The 25,207-nt window shown below is 40.1% G+C and overlaps 1 protein-coding gene across 2 annotated transcripts; it reads left to right on the top strand.

Moving 5' to 3' along the window:
• Window positions 1-1,318: 1,318 nt before the first annotated feature.
• On the top strand, window positions 1,319-24,962 carry LOC100702507 (collagen alpha-1(II) chain). 2 transcript variants are annotated; one of them, XM_003438962.5, is made up of 54 exons: window positions 1,319-1,641; window positions 3,404-3,610; window positions 4,772-4,788; window positions 4,898-4,930; window positions 5,588-5,620; window positions 5,747-5,800; window positions 6,038-6,130; window positions 6,517-6,594; window positions 7,170-7,214; window positions 7,321-7,374; window positions 7,680-7,733; window positions 8,116-8,169; window positions 8,262-8,315; window positions 8,422-8,475; window positions 8,578-8,622; window positions 8,771-8,824; window positions 8,981-9,025; window positions 9,124-9,177; window positions 9,582-9,680; window positions 9,782-9,826; window positions 9,936-10,034; window positions 10,135-10,188; window positions 10,305-10,412; window positions 10,533-10,586; window positions 10,738-10,836; window positions 10,971-11,024; window positions 11,455-11,553; window positions 11,686-11,739; window positions 11,825-11,878; window positions 11,979-12,032; window positions 12,303-12,356; window positions 12,901-12,945; window positions 13,101-13,199; window positions 14,011-14,118; window positions 14,289-14,342; window positions 14,489-14,542; window positions 14,653-14,706; window positions 14,957-15,010; window positions 15,106-15,213; window positions 15,655-15,708; window positions 18,070-18,123; window positions 18,232-18,393; window positions 18,530-18,637; window positions 18,944-19,051; window positions 19,175-19,228; window positions 19,355-19,462; window positions 19,543-19,596; window positions 19,723-19,830; window positions 19,920-19,973; window positions 20,529-20,636; window positions 20,736-21,024; window positions 21,934-22,121; window positions 22,219-22,461; window positions 22,572-24,962. In XM_003438962.5, exons 1-54 carry the CDS (start codon window positions 1,548-1,550, stop codon window positions 22,716-22,718), a joined length of 4,464 nt encoding a protein of 1,487 aa, XP_003439010.1. In that variant the 5' UTR covers window positions 1,319-1,547; the 3' UTR covers window positions 22,719-24,962. The 2 variants fall into 2 exon arrangements, with proteins under 2 accessions (XP_003439010.1, XP_003439011.1); XM_003438963.5 differs by lacking the exon at window positions 3,404-3,610.
• The last annotated feature ends 245 nt before the right edge of the window (window positions 24,963-25,207 follow it).

The raw sequence follows: 25,207 nt of genomic DNA, 5'->3' as shown, positions 1-25,207 counted from the left end.
AAGCTCACTAACCTGGGTCTATCCACCAGAGAGATATAGTAAAGATCATGCAGATCTTTCATCTCTATTTTACTTCAGCTTCACAGGAGATGCTGTAAATCTGGTATATATTGGATTTTTGCCTGAACTGTTGCCTCAAGATCAGCTAACTCTTGATTGCAGAACCTTTTGCCCTAACTCAAAGGCCAGAAGAATTATCCATTTAACTGGATAGCTACTTGTTACTTGTCTTTGTCCAAAGAGAGAAGCCTCTCAGAATGTCTGACTGTAATAAGAACGTGACATAGCTGCTGACTGGTCAGCTCAACACTTAAAGGTTGTCTAAAGTCTGCAGTTTAATCCATAATCCAAAAGGCTAAACTGACCCAAACAACCCTGCTGACCCACTATTGAGTTGCCATAAACTGTTTAACTGCAAGCAGCGGTTCATTACTCAGAAAACAAAAACATGTATTCTGTTCTCTTTTGCAAAGGTTAAATGCATTTCTAATATTGTATATTTTGTATTGTATATATTTTTCAAACAAATATAGCAGTCTGGTGAAACTTTACTGTCAAAGTGCTCACTAAATCACGACAATATGACCAGAGAAAATTAAATGTGGTACGCTTTATGACTTTATGGGATTATTCCCAGAACTTTTTGATTGCACCTTGCGTGCTGACAGAATCAGCTCTCTATTTACCTCCTAGTAATTTAATCTCCAAAAATCTTATGAACCAAATAAAAACAACCAGTGGGCATCAATCAGTCACTAATGCACATGCAGAGCCCCTTTACTGAAAAAATATGTTTTTTTGTGTGAATAAAAATCAATTTTTTGAAGAAGGGATTGCTGTATTGTCGATATGTACCAGGATGTTTGCAACCTCCTTAACCATCAAAATGAGCCCCCCCCCCATTTTTTTTGATGTGTTTAATTCAGTTGAAGAATCATCTGAAGAAAATGCTATAGTTTGTGTCTAGTCATTTCCCATGTGACCAACATCATCATATATGTTCCTATTAAAAGATTTTTGGTGTATATCCTGATATTAATTGATACTTTCTTTAAGTTAAGTCACTGTGTCATAATGCCCTGACACAGTGGCATGTGACTGACCTGTGCTCTGCTTCTTGCAGCCTCCCTTGTAATGTGAAAGTGTAGGTGCATCTCCTAGCCAGGCCAGGCCAAGCAGGGCAAGGGAAGAAGGAGGGCTTGAGTTAAAAAAAAAAGTCCCTGGGAGAGTCGACGGTGCTGGACTGAGGGGAGGGAGATAAGGTTCAGGTTTCAGCCTGACAGGGGGTCTGGGGGAAGGACTGGTATTTTGGAATATACGAAGATCCATACAAGGCACAGTGACATAAAACCGCGGTGCCTGCACTGACACAGTGGGTGCAGAGTGCCAGCTGGGGCCCCGCGGTGGATTCCACTTAGATTTTGGAGGGTTTGACTGCATGGTGCCATAAGTCTCCGGGAACACACTTAACATACCACTGACTGAAAGCCTGGTCTCCTCCATCCCTTTATTTCTCACCCAAGCTCTTGCATGTCTAATTTTTAGACATGTTCAGCTTTGTGGACTCAAGGACTGTTCTGCTACTTGTAGCATCCCAAGTTGTTTTACTATCCGTGGTCAGATGTCAGGAAGAGGACGACCGTAAGTTGCAGTATTTTTCTTTTGCACTTCCTTATTTATAATTGAATTGTAATCCTGATTACATCACCAGTCTTTTCTGTTTCTATCTTTGTAGATCTAGAAAATCCAATGAAAGTTGTCTGTTTTCACTAAAAGAACTGTGGATACATGTTTCTTTTTCTATGTCCACTTTTTTGACAATTTTTTCAAAGCAGTAATTAAATGTTATTGATGCTGTCTGCTTGTAAAATGTCTCCCCAAGGAAGTTAATAGATTTTTTTCAGTATATAGGTAAGGTTGACAAGGTGCATCTGTGTGGGATGGAGGACCAGGTGAACAAGTGCCTGTTTGTCCTCACCTGGGTCCTACAACTCAGCCTTTCATGCTCTGTTTGATTACTTTGTAGGGCAAGTTTTCAGCAAAAAAATGAAGAAAAAGAAAAGCTTATAATACAGCATCTAGATGCTATTTTTTTTTGCTAGTATTGAGCAGAAATACTTTGGTAACAACACTTGACAAATAAAAAAATAAGTTTACTGTTTTTTAAAGACTTGTAGAAATATACCTTCCCCACAGATTTTGGCCAGAGCAGTCTAAGGTTTTTTTCCACGATGTTAAGTGACAGTGCCAGACAGTGCTTGACCCCAGACTAGCAGGCTCAAAGGGTAGCAGGACAGTGTGCACAGCAAGGAGTCAACAGATGATGGACATATAGGTGTATTTATAGCAAGACAAACTTCACTGTAGCTGCTTTTATTTCCATATCTTCTTGTTTTTAATAGCTTTTGCTTTAATTCCAAAGTTTCATTTTCACAGATTAGTTCAGGAGATTTCATTAGCGAGTAGACAGACTAATCAATCCTGACTTAAACATTCATGTTACATATATATGCTATATATATATAATTATCACTTTGACAAATAGACCTAAAACGCAGATAGCAGGAGTTAGTAGGCCCAGTTCTAAGCTGTATAAGCTGCATAATCGAAACAAATCACCCATTCTTAATTCCCCAGCGTGTTTGCCCTGGCGCTTAACATAACTATGGGATCCAGATGGAGAAATGTAGAAGGACCCTCTGTTTACTTAAAGCAGCAGCGTGTCAATTGGGCATGCTGTCGCTATAAGAGAGGGTCATTCATTCTAGTAGCAGAGCAGGCCTGCAGGTTAAATATGCTCAGGCGTGACGTGAAATGCCTCAATCAGGGCTTCAGACATAACGGCTAACTGTGGCTTGTGTTTACATTGCACTTTACGCTGCTATTAAACTCTCTTTACGATAACTTAGAGGCATTTCTTTACATACATTGTGTGTTAAATTTAAACTCGTAAATTACTGTTGTGCTCCACAGCTACTGATTTAAAACAGTGTGTTTTTGGGTCAGATCAGCACCTGTTCATCTGTAACAAAGGACCAAGTCTTCTCACTCCACGTTTTTTTTAAATCACTAAAGCACACTCATATTTTTTTTTTAATCCAGTTTTGACACTTTTTTTAATGGCCAACCACCCAGTGTTCAGAGTTTTTGTTTGCAACCAAATAACTTCTTTCTGCTTCGTCCATCTATACCTATACTCAATAATCCCTCCTCTTCTGCTGTTACTCCTCCCACTTCCTTGCCTTGCCCCTTGACCCCTAACATCCTCTTATCCTTGTCTTAAACCAATTATTTTTTTAAAACATCTATTATGCCAACTCACAACATTGTTCAAATGCTGTTACCTCCCCCTCTTATTGCTCCTGTTTCTTCTCTGCCACCTGACCCCTGCTGGCCACCACAGAGGAGTCAGGGGGTTGCATCCAGGATGGCCAGCTGTATAATGATAAGGATGTGTGGAAGCCAGAGCCGTGTCGTATCTGTGTGTGTGACAGCGGAGCAGTTCTGTGTGATGAGATAATCTGCGAGGAGATCAAAGAGTGTGCCAACCCTATCATCCCATCTGGAGAGTGCTGTCCCATCTGCCCTGCTGATACCAGTGCCCCCTTTGGTTGTAATTTATTTATTCACATACCCATAAATAAATTACTCTTTTAGCTTGCACTCATCTCTTTCCTGGCGAACACTTTTGAATGGGGAACTGCCACTGGATCCAAATAGTCTGCCTGATCATGACTAGAGTGGTTACTCTAGTCCTCTAGTTTGTGGCCAAGAGCAGCTACAATTTATTTTTTTATCATTTCTATTTTTTTTAAAATAAATTTTAATATTTCTAAAAAGAAAAAGAAATCAGTTGCCAGCCAAAGTTCCCTGTTCCAGAGTGACTTTTTAGATGGTTTTATGGAAACTAGATAAGCAACATGATCAGGATTTTTTGCAGTCCCAGTGAAAGTCTTTTCAAGTGGGATTTGAATCCTGTCATGTGCTTTCTGATCCGCACATAAACCAGCAGAGACACTTCTGCTCAATTTAACACAAAGCTGAGATGAAGTCCTCATATTGTGCAAGAACTCAATGATTCATTTGACCCATTTTGAGGCCCTCTACAAATTTCAGTAGTCTCCTGAAGGTCTTTCCAACCTTTCATGTCAAAATGACTGTAAATATGTGTTTCCTCAAAGTTTCACGTTTTTGTGAGCAGCTGCTGTACTCCAGCACTGTCTTCAAAAATCTGCTGTTAAATTCATATTGTGATCAAGAAGTTGAAAGACAGAATATTTATGATTTTGTAGAATTGCTTCTTCTTTTGCTAAGAAGTTTGGGAATGTTATGGGCCTCTTAGGCTCTAATGTTTAAGGTCCTTTCCAGATTAGTTAGAAATTTGCTATAAAAAAATACAAAATTTGACATTACAATGTAAGATATACATCTTAAAACAAACACACTAACAGCAGTTGCCCTTCTTTATTAAATACACTCACTTTTTTCTATTATTTACATTTTGCATGATTGAGTCTAAACCTTCATCTCTTAGTCTGAGCTTGTTTCTGCTTCATCTCTTGCATCAGTAATATAATCCGGATGGGTTTTATGCATTTGGGTTTGGTAAATGTTATTTGATCACTTCAGAATCTTTGAATTTCCTTACAGGTCTCCTTTCTAAGAATCACAGAGTAGCTTTTAAATCAATCATGTGTTTGAAATCTCACTTCAAGGTATAACTTTTAATAATGCTCTTTCTTTCCTCTTGTTCCTCCTTCTGCATCATCAGAAACAATTGGTGCTAAGGTGAGTCAGTGATCTCCAGCAACTTATGCACAGAAATTATATTTCCTTTGTAGTTGTGGTGTGATGAACTGTCAGACAGCTCATACAGTTTGATTCTTTTATCATTCAGGGCCAGAAAGGAGAACCAGGAGACATTGCAGATGTAAGTATGGACGCTCATAAATATAAAACTGTTAAATAAAGCTTTAAATAATTATTGTTACAGTTCCCCTTAGATAATTCCACCTGATCGAACAAACATTTTGGGCATCTTTTGTTCACTTTCATTTGAATGGAATTACAGGATTTAAGTATCTGATCAACTGTCCATCTATGTTCATTATGTTCGCCCTAAAAAAATCACATGCTTTTTTCTAAAATTTATCACTGGTTCGATCTTTTATAACCCACTTTTGCTTGTACTTTCAATGTGTTTTCCCTTAACAAATGTGGCAAAGTTTCTTATGTTTCTCATGGGTGAGAAACTCAGTGTGAATGTTTCTGACTTTCTATTAAATGAGGAAAAATCATGCATTCCTGGGACATAATGAACCCAATCAAATCCTCTTAGATCTTCTCAGCAACTCTACTCCAAGTGCACATGTCAGAAGAAAAAAAGTTAGCCAAATTAGAGGTTAAAGGAGGTGGTGGTCATACAAAAACTTGTCCTGTCAAATGAAATCCTTTTGATGTTCACCTCCTACGAAGCTGGAATGTTTTCTAATTTTAGGAAGTTCAAACTAGTACAAAATCACCTGTTACGACACCAATGGAGAGTCAGTTATGAAAACAGCTCAAAAACATTTTTGTCTTTCTGTAGGTTGTAGGACCAAGAGGACCACCAGGCCCTATGGTAAATATCAAAAATGTGGCTATGTTCTCCATATTTATATGCTTCACAACAATGTGAACTTTCTTCTGAATAGGACCTTCAGCAGTTTTGTGAATGCTACTGAGGCTTTTATGTTTGTTTTTGTAGGGCCCCCCAGGTGAGCAGGGACCACGAGGAGAAGCTGGCGCTAAAGGTGATAAGGTAAGAAACAACAAAATGTGTGAAAAAAAACCCTTTTACCAATCTTTCAGCACTGGGTCCTTAGATACTGGGAGAATGGCCTGTAGAGTTTGCACTTATCTTATTACAACTCATGTAAAATCTTTATTTATTTGGATGCAGCAGGTGGATGAAGTCACACAGATGATGGTTTTTGTAAAATCTGCTTTATTGCTTATTTTGGGAACTCCTTTCCCTTCCCTACTCTCATTTGTGTAGGGAAATCCTGGACCTCGAGGAAGAGATGGTGAGCCTGGCACCCCCGGAAACCCCGGCCCACCTGGCCCACCTGGACCTCCAGGACTTGGAGGGGTGAGAATAAAGACTGTAAAATACGGCATATGCAAAATTTGAGCAATAGCCACTTTTTCACTACACTTTATCATTAATGTGTAAATCTTTTATGAAGCTTCTGTTTGGCTGGACTTGACTTGTTACAAGAGCGCAAAACAGCCCACAAAATTTATAATGCATGAAAGTAAAAGAGGAAAAAAGAGGAAAAAGTCACGAAGAGGTGAACAGACAAACAAACAGGTGGACACACTGACACCTGTTTTTGAAGCAAGATGAGTGAAAAATAGAGTGACGGGAACAGGTGTAAACCCCCCATTCATGGCACAGATGTACCATTCATTCATTTGTGGCTCACTTTGCTTAGGCAGATAAACTCACTCTTGGTCTATTTTGTGTGTTTACAGAACTTTGCTGCTCAGATGGCTCAGGGTTTTGATGAGAAGGCTGGAGGAGCTCAAATGGGTGTGATGCAGGGACCAATGGTATGTATTGTTGGGTGCATCTAACAGGGTGACTGTACTGTATGTTTACAGTTTCATCGTGAGAAAAAATGAGAAAAAATAGTGTTGCAAATATTCATCTGGTCACCAAGTCACTGCTGAAAATAATTACTGAAAAATAACCAATACCTCACTCAGATTGCTGCAGTGCTGCCACCTTGTGGCTCAATAATTTCATCCCAACAGAGAGACTTACTATAACCTTTTAAAATCCTGCTTTCTGAACTGAACGCTGAATCTGCACACAAATAGAAATAGATTATAAAAATAGTATGTGGGAATGAATTTGCCTCAGTGGACACATCACATAAAATAATGAAGTCTTTCTATGAAAGGTTTTAAACTGGATACCAGTGTTTAACCTCAAATATTTTTCTTAGCTGGGACAAGGTTTAAATTTGACTTTACTCTTACTAGTTCTGAATGGTTAATGTGTAACTGGTGAAACCTTTATTTACTCAGGACACCTGTATTCATTTGGTGAATTTGTTCCACTACTTGTTAAAATAAATGATGCCAGACTGATGTTCTCTGTATTTGTTGTGTTTCTTTTGTAGGGTCCTATGGGTCCTCGGGGTCCTCCTGGGCCTAGCGGAGCTCCTGTAAGTACTCTGATCATAGCCCAAATCATTATATGATTGGGTTTTATAATCAAATAGCTTATTTGAACACATTTCTAATGCTTTGTATTATGATCTGTTACAATAGGGGCCACAAGGTTTCCAAGGGCCCCCCGGAGAGGCTGGAGAGCCCGGTCCTGCTGTAAGTATTAGTATCAATCCCAGAATGTATCTGTATGCCTTACAAATGAGCTGAGGTGCATATGAGGTTTAAATCTTGGGGTTTTCCAACAACACATACACTGACAAAAACAATACTGATTATAAATGTCATGATTGTTCGTTGTAAAAAAAAAAGATCTCTATTATTCGCTCAAATTTTAATACCAAATTGATGGCCTTAATGGCAATTTAAGGCAGAGATATATTTTACATAACATATGAATTTTTGTCTTTATATGTTGATTGTCTGTCAGTAATGGATGCTCTTGCTTTGCGTTGATACAGGGACCTATGGGACCTCGTGGACCACCTGGACCTTCAGGAAAACCAGGAAGTGATGTAAGTCATCTTCATAGCAAAATTCAAAACTCTTAAAATACATGCAGATATAAATATATATATAAAAGAAGGTCAGACCACATTTTTTATTAGGAAAAAAACTGTTTTGTTTTCCATGTAAAAATCACATTTTTTTAAATCTTCACTTACTTTTTACTTAGTTATTTTTCACAACCTATCCCCACCTCCATAATGTACTTCAGTTATACACTGCATTTGCCACCAGGGGGCACTGTGTCTCTCCTAAAATTACCAACGAACATGGTGACTTCACAATACACAGCCTTCAAACATATTACAGTGAAGGGCCATTGCAGCTACATCTTATCTTGCAGCTACAAAGCTTCAGCATGTAATCCTGAATTTTGCTGCTGGTTTTTAGGGTGAATCTGGCAAACCTGGCAAACCTGGTGAGCGTGGACCTGCAGGGCCTCAGGTGAGCAAATAATAATTATTCAAATATTTTTTACTTCATACTTAAATACAAAAAAACTTGAATCTATTGGTGCATGATTGTTTTTATTTCAGGGAGCTCGTGGGTTCCCTGGAACTCCTGGACTTCCTGGCATCAAAGGACACAGAGTGAGTGTTTCAGTTCAGTCACCTGCTTCACAAAACTGTGGCTGCTCATTGATTGCATGTGGTGACTGACTGATGTCTAAGTCCTAATTATGAGCTTTCTTTGTAGGGTCACCCTGGTCTAGATGGAGCTAAAGGAGAGACCGGTGCTGCAGGAGCCAAGGTAAGGTCATCTTTTGTGACAGTGTGGGTTTTCCAGAAATAACACTTTTACAGCTTACTTCTGCTATTTTGTGCTTACTTGTGGTAATTTTGTTCCTTTCAGGGTGAGGCTGGTGCTCCTGGAGAGAACGGTGCCCCTGGATCCATGGTGAGTTGCCACCACTGCTTTTTCTAGTCTGCGATGCTCTGAACTTTCTGACAACATCAGTAAGAGCATTATAAATTTGCATAGCATATTAGGCTGCAGCAATAGTATAAATAATGAAGATATTTATATATAAATCATTCTTTTATAGGGTCCTCGTGGTCTGCCTGGTGAGAGAGGACGTCCTGGAGCTGCTGGAGCCGCAGTAAGTAATATTTTCACAGCTGCTTAAGGCTATTCAACAGGAATTTATTTCTCATTTGCTATTTATTATGGCTTTGAATCTTTTAGTAGATCATAACATCATGAGTTGCCCACCGTGATGAACCAAACTAAATTGACCTGTCTTTGCTATCCTTAGGGTGCCCGTGGAAATGATGGCTTGCCTGGCCCTGCCGGTCCACCTGTATGTATCATAGTCGCCGCTATGTGGCCGTTTCGTGCTGTTGATTTTTCTTTAATCTGTTGCCTTTGATCTGATGATTTTTGTTTATTTCTCTACAGGGACCAGTGGGTCCTGCTGGAGCTCCCGGTTTTCCAGGATCTCCAGGAGCAAAGGTTTTTACAGAACACATCATCCAGGAAACATTTGCTGTTGAAGAGCTTGTGTATTAAAATAAAACAGAAAAAAAGACTTACAAGAGCCACTACATCAGTCTTTGTTCACTCTGGTTGTAGGACACTAAATTCCAGTTTTCCACAACACTGTATGTTTAGTTATTGTTATTTTTTCATAGACAAATATACAACTGTGTCAAACTTCTCTTCTTGCTAAAGAAGATAAACTGGCCTTCAAATTCTTTTTAAATGTAGTTGACTTATTTTGAAGAACTCTCATACACAATGAAACAACAGTATTATATTCAGCTCTATGACAGGGAGGCACCAATACACAGCTCAAAGAAATGTACAACCAATACCGTTTTTCTATGTTAATGATAAATTCGTTGTGCCTTTTTTAGGGAGAAGCTGGTCCTACTGGTGGCCGTGGTTCTGAAGGACCCCAGGGGCCACGTGGAGAGGCTGGTACCCCAGGATCGCCCGGACCTGCTGGAGCATCGGTTTGTTTGCCATCACTGTTCCTAAACATTCACTTTGATTTTGATTCATTTTCATTTGTTGATCAGGTTGTTGTTAATATAACACTTCTTGTTCTATGCAGGGTAACCCTGGTACTGATGGTATTCCCGGAGCTAAAGGATCTGCTGTAGGTTTACACTTTTGTTAGTGGTGTTGATGTCTTTCTTTAGGTTAAATTTTATTCAATAAATATTTCTCTTCATTCTGATATTTGATTATTGCTTTCCTCAATGAAGGGTGCTCCTGGTATTGCTGGTGCTCCTGGATTCCCCGGCCCCCGTGGCCCACCTGGACCTCAGGGAGCAACAGGACCTCTAGGGCCCAAAGGACAGGCTGTAAGTCAGCTGAGATAGTCTAAGTTAAGCTAAATGTAAATATTTTGTAATGTTGTGATTATTTATTATTGTGGCTGCCTTCTTTTCTTGTGTTGTTCAGGGAGACCCAGGTCTTCCTGGATTCAAAGGTGAAGCTGGACCGAAGGGAGAGCTTGTGAGTTTTTAGTTGATTTCAGTTTTTTGTGACCATAAATATACATGACCACATAAAAATTTTATGTGGAATTACTCCCTAGAGTAGATTCACTGAAATATCTTTATCTTTTTCAGGGCCCTATTGGTCCTCTAGGTCCCCCTGGCCCTCCAGGGGAAGAAGGAAAGAGAGGTGCCAGGGGAGAGCCTGGAGGTGCTGGACCAATTGGACCTCCTGGAGAGAGAGTAAGTGATCAGGACATGCATTACATGTTACTGGACACATCTGACTAATAACAAGGGTAAACATGGTTACTGTATTCACAGTCTAATCAAATATATCTTGATTTTTGTGATTCCTCCCAGGGAGCCCCTGGAAACCGTGGTTTCCCTGGACAGGATGGTCTTGCTGGTGCAAAGGTTGGTCCCTGCAAAATGAGATCTTTTAAAGTGATAATCATTTTATCTCAGTGATACCACAGCATACCAGTGCTGCATGAGAAAGATACTACAACAGGTGATTTTTGTCTAACATATTTAAAGTTTCCACCTTTGGTCTTTTCTTTTTCAGGGTGTCCCTGGAGACCGTGGTGTTCCTGGTGCCCCTGGGGCTAAAGGCGCTACTGGAGAACCTGGACGTACAGGAGAGTCTGGTCTCCCTGGAGCCAGAGTGAGTCTTGCATCTTTATGCAGTGTTGCACATTTTTATGGTTTTTGGAGGATGTTTACTGTGGCAGGTTTTTTATGACTGATTTGATTTTGATTTGAATGGTGCTGACGCTGTTGCTTGTGCCCTTTACTCAGGGTCTTACTGGTCGTCCTGGAGATGCTGGTCCTCAAGGCAAAGTTGGACCTGCTGTAAGTACAATATTAATTATAGTTACATTGAATGTGATTTATAGATTTACTTCCATGAAATTTGAAATCAAAATAATAGAGAAGCTGATCCTGTCATCACTTTAGAATGTGAAAAACTGCTATACTTATACATTACATGTCACTGGAACTCCGAAATGACAACATTTAAAAGACCAGAGGTTCTAAAAAGTACAAGCTTTGCATTTAGTAGGGTTACTAACACCATGATCTACAGTTTCATTGTTGCTTTATGGAAATCATAAAGATTAAACAGAGCAAATGTTTACAACCTTCTGCTGCCTGTTTAGATTTAAGAATAATTTTGCATGACTGGCACAATAATCCTCAGTGTAAAATCATAATAACATAGAGGTTTTAGCTTCCAGGCTAATACCTGCTGATTTACGGTGTTTATCTGTGATTTTGACAGGGTACCCCTGGTGATGATGGTCGCCCTGGCCCACCTGGTCCTCAGGGAGCCCGTGGTCAGCCAGGAGTGATGGGATTCCCTGGACCAAAGGGAGCCAATGTAAGAGTCTGAAGGTTTCTATAACAGCAGACAAGCAGCACTTCCACATCTTATGATGCTGTTCTTATCCCTTTGATCACCAGTGCTAAAGAAACTTCCTACAGTTTATAGTGTATGATTTCTCTTTGACAGGGTGAGCCTGGAAAGCCTGGAGAGAAGGGACTGGTGGGTCGCCCAGGTCTGAGAGTAAGTATAGCTTTCCATAAGTGCTTAACCATCACTGTTTTCTCTCTCTAGGTCATTTTTCCTAACTAAAGTGCTCTTTGATTAGGGTCTGCCCGGAAAAGATGGAGAGACTGGTCCTGCTGGCCCTAATGGGCCTGCTGTAAGTATTCCATGTAATAACATGTTTTGAGACATTTTTATAGCCAGCAATTAGACTTTTATGTTTGACTGATCAAATGTGTTTGTGTCTATCATCTTAGGGACCTGCTGGAGAGAGAGGAGAACAAGGACCTCCTGGACCTCCTGGCTTCCAGGTGAGATCATTTTCTGACCCATCCCATCATATAACTTTTGGTAAAACCTAAACATGCACACAATGTCCGTGCCTTAAACATAAGAAACTTGAGTAATTATGAGTTTCAGTAAGCATTCAAGCTAAATAAGGATCACCTTTTATGGATTTAGACATCACAGCTTTCAAAGACACCTCAGAATCATGTATTATTAAAAAAAAAACTTACAGATAATATTCTAGTCCATACTTACTGATGGCATTTCAATAACTATTTTGCTATTATGGGCAGGGTCTACCTGGACCATCTGGTGCCCCAGGAGAGGCTGGAAAACCTGGAGAGCCGGTGAGGTTTTACTCTATCCAAATAATTTGTTGCACCTGCAGTTCTCTGTTTTCTGACAAACATGTCAACAACAGTGTATTCTACAGTACATGTGACACTGCCTACATGCAAAATGCATTTAATGGGAACCTTTCTGCAAAAATAACACAAAATGGCTTATTAAATGCCAAAGCACTTAAAAAACAGATGTTGTTAATTTGTTTTATTAAGTATTGTAATGTTTTATTTAGGCTGTTTTTATAGTGTATAATTCAGTTTATTTTAGTTAAGTGGCTGCTGCAACAACTTTTTGATGAATAAATATTCTCTTTATTTAAAAACCAGAGTGGTCTACGTGATCATTAGTCCTTTATTTATCCAGGTAAAAATCTCATTGAGATTAAAATCTCATTTCCAAGAAAGACCTGGCATCCTGGCAGCATCATCTTTAATTACGTAACATTTTTTAATTTTAATGTGAACATGTAAAACTCTTTCTGTTGTCAGGTTTTAGGTGTTAAAACAAAAAAACAAACAAAAAATGATTAAGTTTGTCCTTCTGCAGGGTCTTCCTGGAGAGGGCGGAGCTCCTGGTGCTGTTGGACCCAGAGTGAGTTTCCACTAATTATGTGTATCATATGTGTACATAGAACTAAAGTTTGCTGTTGGTTTCATACATGTAATCTTTTTGTTTTGTCTTTGCTGAGCTATTCCTTATATGTTTTGCTTCTCCTACTTATCCAATATCGCTCTGTCTTATTACAGGGCGAACGTGGTTTCCCTGGTGAGAGAGGTGGTGCAGGACCCCAGGGTCTTCAGGGACCTCGTGGACTTCCTGGAACACCAGGCAGCGATGGACCCAAGGTCAGTGGATGACTCAGACTAACTTCTGGTTGCAGGTTCAAGATTCTTAACTGCCCTTCTCACATGCAAATGAATATCCACAATAACATTTAATGCCACAGCATTTCATCTGCTGATGTTTTTATTATTCATGCCCATAGTCAATGTTCAGGTTAAAAAAAAAAAACCCCACACAAATCTGTGAACAACATAATATCATTGCTGTCACCTTAAAATGCAGTCTCTAGTCTCTACTATTTGCCTGACAGCCTCATAGCACCAACTAGAGTGACAAAAAGCTTTGTCACAACCCACATCAAACCAGAATGTGTCACTTTTACGTCACAGTTTCTACTCAGTTAAACAAAAGAGATATGATCTCCTGATTAGTAAAATTTGAATGTGCTGATGTGCAGATTTTCTTACCTTTGAACGTACTAACACTGTCTGTTCCTCCATATTTTCCAGTCTTGGTGTGATTGTATCACATTATACATTTTCTTATCTAGCTCTCAGCAAGTAACACAGTAAGCACTTTTCTCAAAACATCAACTTTTCTCAACGTGAAATAAGAAGAAATTGGCAAATTAAAAAGAAAATCAAGTCTGTTTATTTTCAGGTGGAAATGTTTAACATCTGCAGCCTTGGTCAACTCGTTTTCTGCAGCACAATATAATTTGAACGACTGAGACTTTTGCAGATGTTTTTTAGTCTAAGGAGCTTGGAAAGTTTTATTGAAGTTTTTTTCATAACATCATCAAATAGAGAGGAAAGATGAAAGATTTGGATTGACAAGTGCTCTCCTAATCGTGGTCCATCTTGCTTTTATCAGGGAGCTATTGGACCAGCTGGCTCTCCTGGAACCCAGGGACCCCCAGGCCTGCAAGGTATGCCAGGAGAGAGAGGAGCTGCTGGTATCACAGGACCCAAGGGAGACAGAGTGAGTGACAGATTGTTTATTTTCACTTTGTGAATTGCTTCACAAAGCAATTCACAAAGTTAAAATGTAGCTTACAGTAGTAGTGCATAAAGTAGTGTAAAAAATACTGCATTGTAAATACTGCATTCTGTTCTGTATGATTAAAACACAGCTTATCTTTTTGCCCACAGGGTGACAATGGTGCAAAAGGAACTGAGGGTGCTCCTGGAAAGGATGGTGCTAGAGTGAGTTCAAAAATATCTTTCATCTCTTCTTATGTTTGATACATCTTTACAGTTTAAACCCTGTAAATCATTCATCAAACAAGTGTAAAGTTCAGTGACACCTACACTCTGTTCTAATGTGTTTCCTCCTCTCTCCTCTTTCTTAGGGTTTGACTGGTCCTATTGGTCCTCCTGGCCCAGCTGGACCCAATGGTGCCAAGGTAAGAATAATCCTTTGCTTTGTTACGTGAATAAACAGTGATTTAAATTAGAATTTATATTGTATATTAACCATTTTAGTTGTTTGAATGACAGTTTCTCTTTTATCCAGGGTGAGACTGGACCTACTGGGCCTGTTGGTGTTACTGGTGCTCGTGGTGCTCCTGTAAGTACCTTTTCTTGTGTTCAGGTATCAGTAGCACAGAACAAGTATACATCAGACTGATCAGGTCTGATACAGAGGCCTGGGTTTATAATATTAGAGCTCTTTCTCAATAAAAATTCTACTATTCTAGAGAAGTGCACCAATAATAATTAACATCATTATAATAAGATAATGGGTGGATCAGTATGCATGATTGCACATTAAAATAACTGTTCATAGAATAAGCATCAACCTTCTTGTGCTTTCACAGGGTGACCGTGGTGAGGTTGGTCCTCCTGGGCCTGCTGGTTTTGCCGGACCTCCTGTAAGTAGAGTCCCCATAATTCATTCTTTCCATATGGAATACAAAAAACATTTATTGATGTTCAGTTTGTATCTTTATCTGATCGATATATTTAGGGTGCTGATGGTCAGCCTGGTGCTAAGGGAGAGCTTGGTGAGCGTGGACTGAAAGGAGAGTCTGGTTCTCCTGGACCTCAGGGACCATCTGGTGCTCCTGGACCTGTGGTACGTATTTCAACCAAAAATTAAGTCCTGGAACTTGTTACTATGTATCTACTATCTGTCGAATCGAATTACATAGTGAAAGAAATACATTGCACAGTGTTGCACAAACACCTTTACATTATTTTAGAGCAGAGTACGGAGTACCAATTTATGAAGCCTGTATATGTGACTGGGCCGAACAGAAAAACATTGCATGTGAAAAACTTTTAGTCAGGGCTTGTATGGTAGTTTCCATTTGTCACTTTTGAGCTAGTTTATAGATTTTTAAACTTTACCCGGGTGGCCATTACATTTCTACATACCAGCATCATCAACTGATTTAGGAAGGTTAAATATTCATCCAGTAGTACATCCTCTCTGCGTTATACTCAGTGGCCTGCTGCCTCAGTTTACCAAACCTGTTTTTAAAGTTATTCTATTGTTTATTTTTGTCCTTTTCAGGGACCTACTGGTGTTCCTGGATCTAAAGGAGCACGTGGTGCTCAGGGACCTCCTGTAAGTAACTCCTACATGTCATACAGTGCATATATATATATACATATATATATACATATATATATATATATATATATGTATATATACATATATATATACATATATATATATATATATATATATATAACACATTTGTGTTTTTTGGGGTCATAAACAAGAAGTAAAACTTAAAAAAATATGAAACCATTAAAGCTCCCAAGGTTTTAACTTGGCTTTTTTGTGACATCTGGTAATAAATCAATCATTCAAAGGTTTTTAATGTTATCAATATTGAAAAAAAATATCAACCTGACAAAATTAATTTTCTGTATATGCCATCTTGGACACAAAAAAGCCACATTTTAGATAAGTTCAGTTAGATCTTTATTAACATCCCATAGAGACAGATACACATATAATGATAAGACAAACATAAAACAAAGCAAACTGAAAAAAAAAAAGTCTAGTAAGTTGTCATTGAAACTTCCTAAGATGGAAAATTCAAAACTTTAAAATATTCTTAAGAAGTTTTTTTTTTGTTTGTTTTTTTTTTTTTTTAACAATCAGAGTTTGCTGGGAACATATGAATATTTATAGCAGTTACTCTTTATCTTTGTGTAGTCTAAAGCGTGAGCCTGTGGGCCAGATTGCTGTGTGAGAGCACAGTTTGATTTTAAACATTTCTGTCAAACAGATCAAATAGGCTTCTTTGTTTGTTTCCTATAATCTTCTCTCTGGTGAGACAATTGTGGGGGCTGCTGCAGCTGCTGGCTGCTGTGAATAAACATCAGATCAATAGAAGATTATAAAACAAAAACTGCAGCCTTAAATTTAAAAGTGTTAAAAAACTCTTTTTTGGCCTAATGATAAAGTTTAAGAAATCAATCAGTTTTACGTGAAAAACTTTCTAACTACCAACAGAAATGTGCAAATGTCTTTTTTTGATATCGACATAATTCCTATTCAGTGTTGAGATGAGCAGATAGACTCCATCAAGTAAATGTCCAGTGTGTATAAGAACTAAATTAAGTTAAAAGAAGAGTATTTGCAAAACAAAATGGACTTTACAGACTCCATCCATCCATCCATCCATCCATCCATCCATCCATCCATCTTGTAAACCTATGGGGTCTATTCCAGCTGTTACTGGGCAAAAACAGCAAGACAGATATTTATTAATACTCACAGTGACCAACAGCCAATGTAAAATCACCAGTTAACCTAAAAGGCACATTTTTGGACTGTGGGGGGAACTAAGGGAAGTTTGAGTGCCCAGAGAGAACCAACACAGGTAGACCATGCAAGGCGTGTTCGGCCTATACTTGTATCACCTATAGTGCACCAATGCTGCCTGCCTCTGAAAATGAAGCTCTAAAAATATGGCTCAGCCATTACTCTGTTTACTATTACATTTAGACCCCCCACACCCCCCTCCCCCCAAAAAACCCAAACAAACAAACAAACAAAAAAAACCTAAACTAGCAAAACTAAACAAAAAGGAGTTTGTGACTCCTACACTGATGAGTGTTAGTGTTGTGGTGGCATGGTTTTTGGTCTTTTGGGTTCCTTTAGATTGAACTTGCCTGAACACCAACCATGCCATCAAAACATGAAATGAAAGGAAGTCACTCAAATGGATATTGTTATGCTCTTTCAGCAGCATCCCAAAGAACCAATCCCAGAGTCCACTTTTGTTGTCTTTGATGAATTGAATTCTACTCAGATACGATGCCTACATCTAATATCTATTTTTTCCATTAACTTCTAATCTGTCTGTATAATATATGGACAAAAGTACTGGGCCACCAATACATTACATATATATACTGCCATGGAAATCAATGCCAAAATGCTCCCAGGAGACAGTTTTTGTGCTGATTTTAATGCAAGATGAAGTTTAGAACAAATTATTCAATCAACAGAGCAATGGTGACGTGTACACACCATGTGCCTGCAACTTTTCATGGTCTGCAGTTTGATGGCTGAGTTGCTGTTTCTAAATGTTTTTATTTTTACAATAATACCACTTAACCACAGTTAATTGTAGAATATCTAGAATAGAAGAAATTTCACAGACTGATTTGTTGCAGCGGTGGCATCCCATTTTAGAACCACATCCAAATTCAGTATGCTCTTTATAACAACCGAAGGCAAACTGGGAGGTTTGGTGCTTGATTTGATAAAACTCTGGCAATGGAAATGAAATGGAAGCTCTTGTTAAATGTTTACTATCAAATACTTAATGCATCATAAGAATTAGGAGAATGTTCTCAACCAATAAATCTTAACATTTTAGAAAAATTCAAATTTAGGATTACCATATTAGAACAGGTCAGTGGGCCAGGACAAATTCATGTTTATTGATCTCTTTCTCCTTGACAGGGTACCACAGGTTTCCCTGGTGCTGCTGGCAGAGTTGGACTTCCTGGTCCTAATGTAGGTATTTTGTCAATAATAAACTGCACGAAGAAATTAGTCTCTTTTTGTTTGTAGATTATGTGTATTTTTGCTCTTACTCAAAGAAATTCTGTCTTTTCATCAAAGGGTAACCCTGGCCCTGTTGGTCCTCCTGGCCCCGGTGGTAAAGATGGACCAAAGGGTGTTCGTGGTGATGCCGGGCCTCCAGGAAGACCAGGAGATGCTGGGCTTCGTGGACCACCAGGCCTACAGGGAGAGAAAGGAGAGCCTGGAGAGGAAGGGAAGCCTGTGAGTTTATTTTTGTACTTCACAGGAAACCATAAGTACCCAACACTGGAGCCAACATTCAGTCTGAATCACCTGCTATATTAGCCAGATATTCACTGTATTTCATGACTCAGTCATCTCCGTCTTGACTCTATAGGGTGCTGAAGGGCCCTCAGGTCCCCAGGGTTTGGCTGGCTCCCGTGGTATTGTTGGTTTGCCTGGGCAGCGTGGAGAGAGAGGCTTCCCTGGTCTTCCTGGACCTTCTGTGAGTGCTTTGGCTTGCACATGAAATGTTTAGCTCTGTTTAGCCTTCATGTAAGCTGTGTGAAAAACTGACACTGGTCTAATTTTGTAAATCTGGATGTACATTTTTCCAGAATTACAGTTATGGTTTGTTTTATTTAAGACTTGTCTTAAACTTGTCAAAGATAAAACCTTGTTATTTGCAATACATTCAAATAAAGTCTGAGCTTTCTGATAACATAGTTGATTTTCAAAGTCAGAGGATTATTTTGGGCCTTCAATGTCAAATGCTAGATTGAAAGATAAAAAATATTTCCTGTGTGTGTAGGGAGAGCCTGGTAAACAGGGTGCTCCTGGTTCTGGTGGTGACCGCGGACCTCCTGGACCAGTTGGGCCTCCTGGACTTAGTGGACCTGCTGGGGAGCCTGGTAGAGAGGTCAGGAACTGAACTTCAATAACAACTAAATAGCAATTTTTACAATGCAGGAAATAATACAATCATCTTCATCTATCAAATCAATGCACGTTAAATAACAAAAAACATGCTTCCATTTCTCAGGGTACCCCTGGATCAGATGGACCCCCTGGTAGGGATGGATCTCCTGGACTCAAGGTAATGGACGCCATCCTCACTGAAATACACAAAATCAATTCAGCAACTCATTGTTTAAAAGACTTTTCAATGCTGGTTAACATAAATTGTTGTTAACCTGCATCAACACCTTCTGTTCATTTGCAGGGAGAGCGAGGTAACACCGGTCCTGCTGGCGCTCCCGGAGCTCCTGGCCGCCCTGGTCCCCCTGGCCCTGTAGGACCCCTGGGCAAGCAGGGAGACAGAGGAGATGCTGTAAGTATCACAAAACAGCGTAAGAACCCCAAGCACAGTGTAATTTTAAATAACACCCACACCTATTATTTCTTTTTTAGGGTACTCAAGGACCTGCAGGACCCCCAGGACCAGCTGGGGCTAGAGGAATGGCTGTAAGTATCATTAAGTCAAAATGTATTTTATCATTAAGTTGTTGTTTTTTTAGTTTCTGATTTTATTTGATTAAAACTGCCACATGTACAAATCCATGAATGTTAAAACATGAATCTTTACTTCAGGGACCCCAAGGACCACGTGGAGACAAAGGAGAAGCTGGAGAGGCTGGAGAGAGGGGGCAGAAGGGTCACCGTGGCTTCACTGGTCTGCAGGGTCTTCCCGGACCCCCTGTAAGCACCTTAATACACATCTAATAGTTCATCAATTCAGTGCCGCTTTCCGTCTTTCTCCTGATCTGTTATCATCTTTGTCCCAATAGGGTCCCTCTGGAGATTCTGGACCTGGCGGACCTGCAGGACCAAGCGGCGCTAAGGTGAGCAAACGAAGCAGAAGAGATGAAAAACTATATTTCCATCCTGTACCTTTAACACAGAAAATATATGATGGTAATGAAGGGCACAGGTTAGCGTTTTTGTAATTCTCCAGTCACCTAGAAGAAGACGGGGACAGGAAAGGCCGTGTGCTTTAATTACCCACCGCTGTGATAAGATGGGCAGCTGAGGCATTTTGTAATTACTCTCTGTGAGGAAAAGTGGCAGACAGACAGGGGGGGACTGTGATTTGTGAAAGCCACTCCTGCTGAGATCGGAAATGGGCTTCAGTCTCTGTTCTTGATTAGCTAAGCACTGAGCATGATAAGAAAAATGAAGGGAAATGTCACCATACTAATATTCTTCATGCATAATAAGGCAAAGGGTCTGAGGGTAATAGAGAGAAACTGCTGGTGCATTTGATTTCCTTTATCAGATTTTCTTATCCAGACTTCACTGTGGATCTGAAGAAATAACAAAGTTTTACACTTTGAACAAAAAAGCCCAAGTTCACTTAATGAAACTGCTTTTCATGTTTTCAACCTCTCATTCTGTAGGGACCCCCTGGACCAGCCGGACCTGCTGGCAAAGATGGAAATAATGGACAGCCCGGCCCCATTGGACCTCCTGGACCTCGTGGACGCTCTGGAGAATCTGGTCCTGCTGTATGTAACATGTCACGAGAATAATAATCTACAACCAAATGAGTCTGTATGATATTCTATTTCAGTCAGGTCTCATTTCTTGGTTTTGGCTCCTTCCAGGGTCCTCCTGGTAATCCCGGACCCCCTGGTCCTCCCGGGCCACCTGGCCCTGGGATCGACATGTCTGCTTTTGCTGGCCTGGGTCAGGTGGAGAAGGGCCCCGATCCTCTCAGGTACATGAGGGCTGATGAGGCATCCAGCTCTGCGAGGCAGCATGACATTGAGGTCGATTCAACACTAAAGTCCATCATCAACCAGATTGATAACCTGCGAAGCCCTGACGGCTCACAGAAGAATCCCGCTCGCACCTGCAGAGACCTCAAACTGTGCCATCCTGAGTGGAAGAGCGGTAAGAAAACCAGACACTAAGGTCTGACCATATATCATATATCATACGGTATAGGATCCCTGATTACGACTCCATACTTTTATTATTTGGCTAAAGTAGAGTAACTTTGCATGATTCTTAATTTAAAATCATTGTTTTGTTATTTTATACTGAGCCTCTCAGTCCATCCATATCTGAAACAAGCTATTTTCCTTTGCTTCCTCTTCCTTTAAACCACTGTTCTTGTCATTGGCTGCCCCTGGCAAACAGGTAAGTAGGGCTTCTGGGCCTTCTTCTAGAGCTGTGTGCCTGAGATGATAACAAAAAACCACAGGAAATGATCCACCACTGTAACAGTGACAGATATAACAGAAAAAAGGAAAAGCATAATAGGTGGCCTTTAAATGAAAACCCAGGCTGCATGAACAGGTGTTATGTTGTTCGTGTAAAGTAATTTCAGGCCTCGTATTTCTAGATCGCAGCGCTGCATTTGGGTCAGTGTCTCTATACTTAAACACACATTCTGTCTGTTTTCTTATCAGTATGAGAGAAAGAGCTCAATTCGTGGCTTTCTTTTACCTTCAGTTCACCCCCCACTGTACCCGCCCAAATCATTAGTGACACTAATGACTTAGTGTGTCAAGACAACTTGTTCTGCCTGAATAGGGACAAGAAGCACCAGACCTTGATAAATCCTTCACACCAAGACGGGAGCAAATCTGCTTTTCATACTTTTTATGTATACTCTTTGATGGAGCATTCATATCACAGCTCCTGAAAATGTCATAAGCCTGACTTTAAAATCCTGCTGCATCACTCTTCTTTATAATCATGAACTTTTCATCTTCAGATATGAGCAGATGAACAGGCTAAATCTTACATTTAGTGATTAGGACTCTCCTCATTAACTCAACTGTCTCATTTTCTCAGGTGAGTACTGGGTTGATCCTAACATTGGCAGCACAGCAGATGCCATCAAGGTCTTCTGTAACATGGAGACCGGCGAGACCTGTGTCTATCCAAGCATCGCCAAGGTACCAAAGAAGAACTGGTGGACGAGCCAGAGCAAGGGAAACAAACACGTCTGGTTCGGAGAGACAATGAATGGAGGGTTCCATGTGAGTGCACACATACATTATTAACGATCATCAAACTCATCTCGAAGAGTCTAATGTACAAGCTGCTAACTCCCCCACCTGTTGTCTGATTCCACAGTTCAACTACGCTCAGGAAGGCCCTGCTGGCGTCGCTGCCAGCGTCCAGCTGACCTTCTTGAGGCTTCTGTCCAATGAGGCATCCCAGAACGTCACTTACCACTGCAAGAACAGCATGGCCTACCTGGACCAGGCCAGCGGCAACCTGAAGAAGGCTCTGCTGCTACAGGGTTACAATGAGGTGGAGATCCGTGCAGAGGGCAACAGTCGGTTCACTTACAATGTGTTGGAGGATGGCTGCAAGGTGAGTGTTGGAAAAGGACTGAGAAAATAACTGTTAATTCAAATCATGTTAGAAATTTTACTATGTAATAAGGCTGAACTATAACACATTTCTTTGGTCTCACTCAACAGACACATACAGGCCAGTGGGGCAAGACTGTCTTTGAGTACAAAACACAGAAAACCTCCCGTCTGCCAATCACGGACATTGCTCCTTTGGACATCGGAGGAGCAGATCAGGAGTTCGGAGTGGATGTAGGCCCAGTCTGCTTTATCTAAAGCGGAGTTTCACGATGGCCCCCCAAAACACAGGAAATAAATAAACTCAACCATGAAACATTACACACATGCCCACAATAAAGAAGACTGGAAATTATAAAAGAAAATTGATCCTTTTATTTCTCTCACTACAAAGTGCTCTCCAAGGTGTACTCCTTGGATGTTAGCACTGAAGGGCACCGGCAATATCTGTACACCACACCAGCACTCTCTGTCAACCCGCTTCCTGAGATCCAGTCATGTTTCCCATGGCCCGCTGTTGACAGGAATGAGTCAGAGCCAAGAGGAAGAGGCACAGAGCGAACAAGTTATGAACAGAAACATGGCTTGATGTCACTTATTTATTGTTTAACCTGAATAGGAAGAGCTGAGGTAGGACTGGACGGGTTTTCTTTGTAAGTAAGCCAAGCCCCCTTTTCCACTACAACCTCTGTCGCAGTCCTACTCCACCTCCCTCCCTGTTTCTCTCCTGACACACAAATATTGCATTTTGAATCCGTGTAGACCAATAAAAAAAAAATTCTCAGTAGGTGAAAGTGTGAGCTCCAGGCCCGTCCATCGTGAGCGGGAGCAGAAGCTTTTACTGTGTATTATAAATCCTTGGTTCTATTGTTGTAAAAGTCTGTGTTTATAAACAACCAGATGGTTTTATATATATTTCCACATTATGTGTGTACATGTGTCTAGATGCACACCAACACTTTTTGGAAAGTGAGGTTACATTTGGGATGTATGTTTCCAGTGTCCTGTACCCCTTGACTGCCCATCACAAGAAGGCCCAGTTTGTACCCCCCACCCCAGCCCACCCCACCCCGACCACCACCACCCAAAAAAATAATTTGTTTTGAAGAAGAATTTGTTTTGCTTTTTTTTTTTTTTTTATTGTAGTCATCCAGATTGTTCAAAGCTACCTCACACTGACAAACAAAGTGAAAATGTTGAATTCAAATCTGAGCTGACCAAACCTTTAGCTTTCAGATGGATCTAGAGCTTGAACCGCCATCTTTGCTTTGGGTTGCTCTGTATTCGGAAGGTGCTATGACGACTTGTGCACCTGAGATGATAACAAAAAAACAAAAACAAAGATCCATCACTGTAACAGTGACAGATATAACAGAAAATAAGAAAAGCATAATAGGTGGCCTTTAAGTGAAAACCTGGACTGGACAGGTGTTATGTTGTTCATAAAAAGTAATTTCAGGCTTTGTATTTCTAGATTGCAGCGCTGCATTTGGGTCAGTGTCTCTATACTTAAACACACATTCTGTCTGTTTTGTTATCAGTATGAGAGAAAGAGCTCAATTCGTGGCTTTCTTTTACCTTCAGTTCACCCCCCACCACACTAATGACTTAGATCTAGAGCTTGAAATCAGCAGTCGCACCAGTGACCCTCCCCCCAGTAGCTTCACACCACACACTCACACTCCACCCTGGAGGGAGGGGTGCAGTCAGGTAAAGACAGGAGAGACAGGCGAGCTCGGAGGCCTCCTCTGGTGTCCACACTTCCACAGCTGAACGTGGACCTCCAACAACAACCCCTCAGAAGCTACCAGGGTGGGTTGTCTCTGTGTGTGTAAAGGGTGTGTACATTAAAAAAAATTAATTTTATAATTAATTTTTGTTTTTATTTTGCTACACTTCAAATTGATGTAAATTGAATAATAAAAGGAAAACCGAACTGAGGATGGCGTTTATTTTTATTCAGTTGAGTTTTGAATAAAAACACAAATGGCGCAGGGGATGGATTTCTTCTTTTAGCAGAGCCAATCACGTGTGCTCAAATGTTATTTTTCCTTGTTAAACTTTTTGTCTGTGTGCGAGAGTGTGATGCAAGTGTGTGTGTGTGTGCGTTTTCACATGAGCAAATCTCATAACACGAAGGAACAAAAGTACTGTATTTGTTTCGGGGTGGGGGTGGGCATCGTTGGCTCCTGTTTGTCTGGACTCAGACATAAATAAAGAAAATATTGTTGACTGGAATCAGATATATTGTGAGCTGCATCACTGCTCACTTGTACTGTGGCCTGCTTCCACTCCGGTCTGTCCTGATTAATAAAAGCTTGAGTTAAGCCTTCATGTGACATATTTTTGTTTAAATGTAAAATTTATTTTACAAAAAAATCTGCCTAAGAAAAAGTATACTTGTTTAGAGTTCCTAAAAAAGCAGACGAGACCTGATTTTACACAATAAAACCATTTAGAGGTGTTAGGATTGCATTTGTCATTAAAAATCCCAAACTGTGAGTTGAAAGTTGTTTTTTTTTGCTACTTTAAATACAATTTAAGACCAAACATGAGATGGGAATACATATCATAGTGCAATATAGGGCAAAATAAAAGTATGCAGCTGAGTGTAAGGACAAGCTTAATAATAATATTGTGATTTGTCCTGAATTTGGAACACCTGACAAACAACACAGCTTGCTAAATTAGCATATTCAGATGCTAGGATTTAACCACCAAGAGTAACTAGCTTTCTCAAGAAATTT

Source organism: Oreochromis niloticus, linkage group LG20 (assembly GCF_001858045.2).
Source record: "Oreochromis niloticus isolate F11D_XX linkage group LG20, O_niloticus_UMD_NMBU, whole genome shotgun sequence".
Taxonomy (NCBI): domain Eukaryota; kingdom Metazoa; phylum Chordata; class Actinopteri; order Cichliformes; family Cichlidae; genus Oreochromis; species Oreochromis niloticus.
The sequence above is the reverse complement of the archived record's forward strand: the minus strand, read 5'-3'. Positions and strand labels throughout refer to the sequence as shown.

What these genes read in the sequence shown, in the direction of transcription:
- LOC100702507 (XM_003438962.5), top strand. Translation starts at nt 1,548, where the DNA reads ATGTTCAGCTTTGTGGACTCAAGGACTGTTCTGCTACTTGTAGCATCC. An exon ending in ACGGTGCCCCTGGATCCATG is followed by an intron (nt 8,623 to 8,770) that starts GTGAGTTGCCAC and finishes ATTCTTTTATAG; the next exon opens with GGTCCTCGTGGTCTGCCTGG. An exon ending in CCATCCTGAGTGGAAGAGCG is followed by an intron (nt 21,025 to 21,933) that starts GTAAGAAAACCA and finishes TCATTTTCTCAG; the next exon opens with GTGAGTACTGGGTTGATCCT.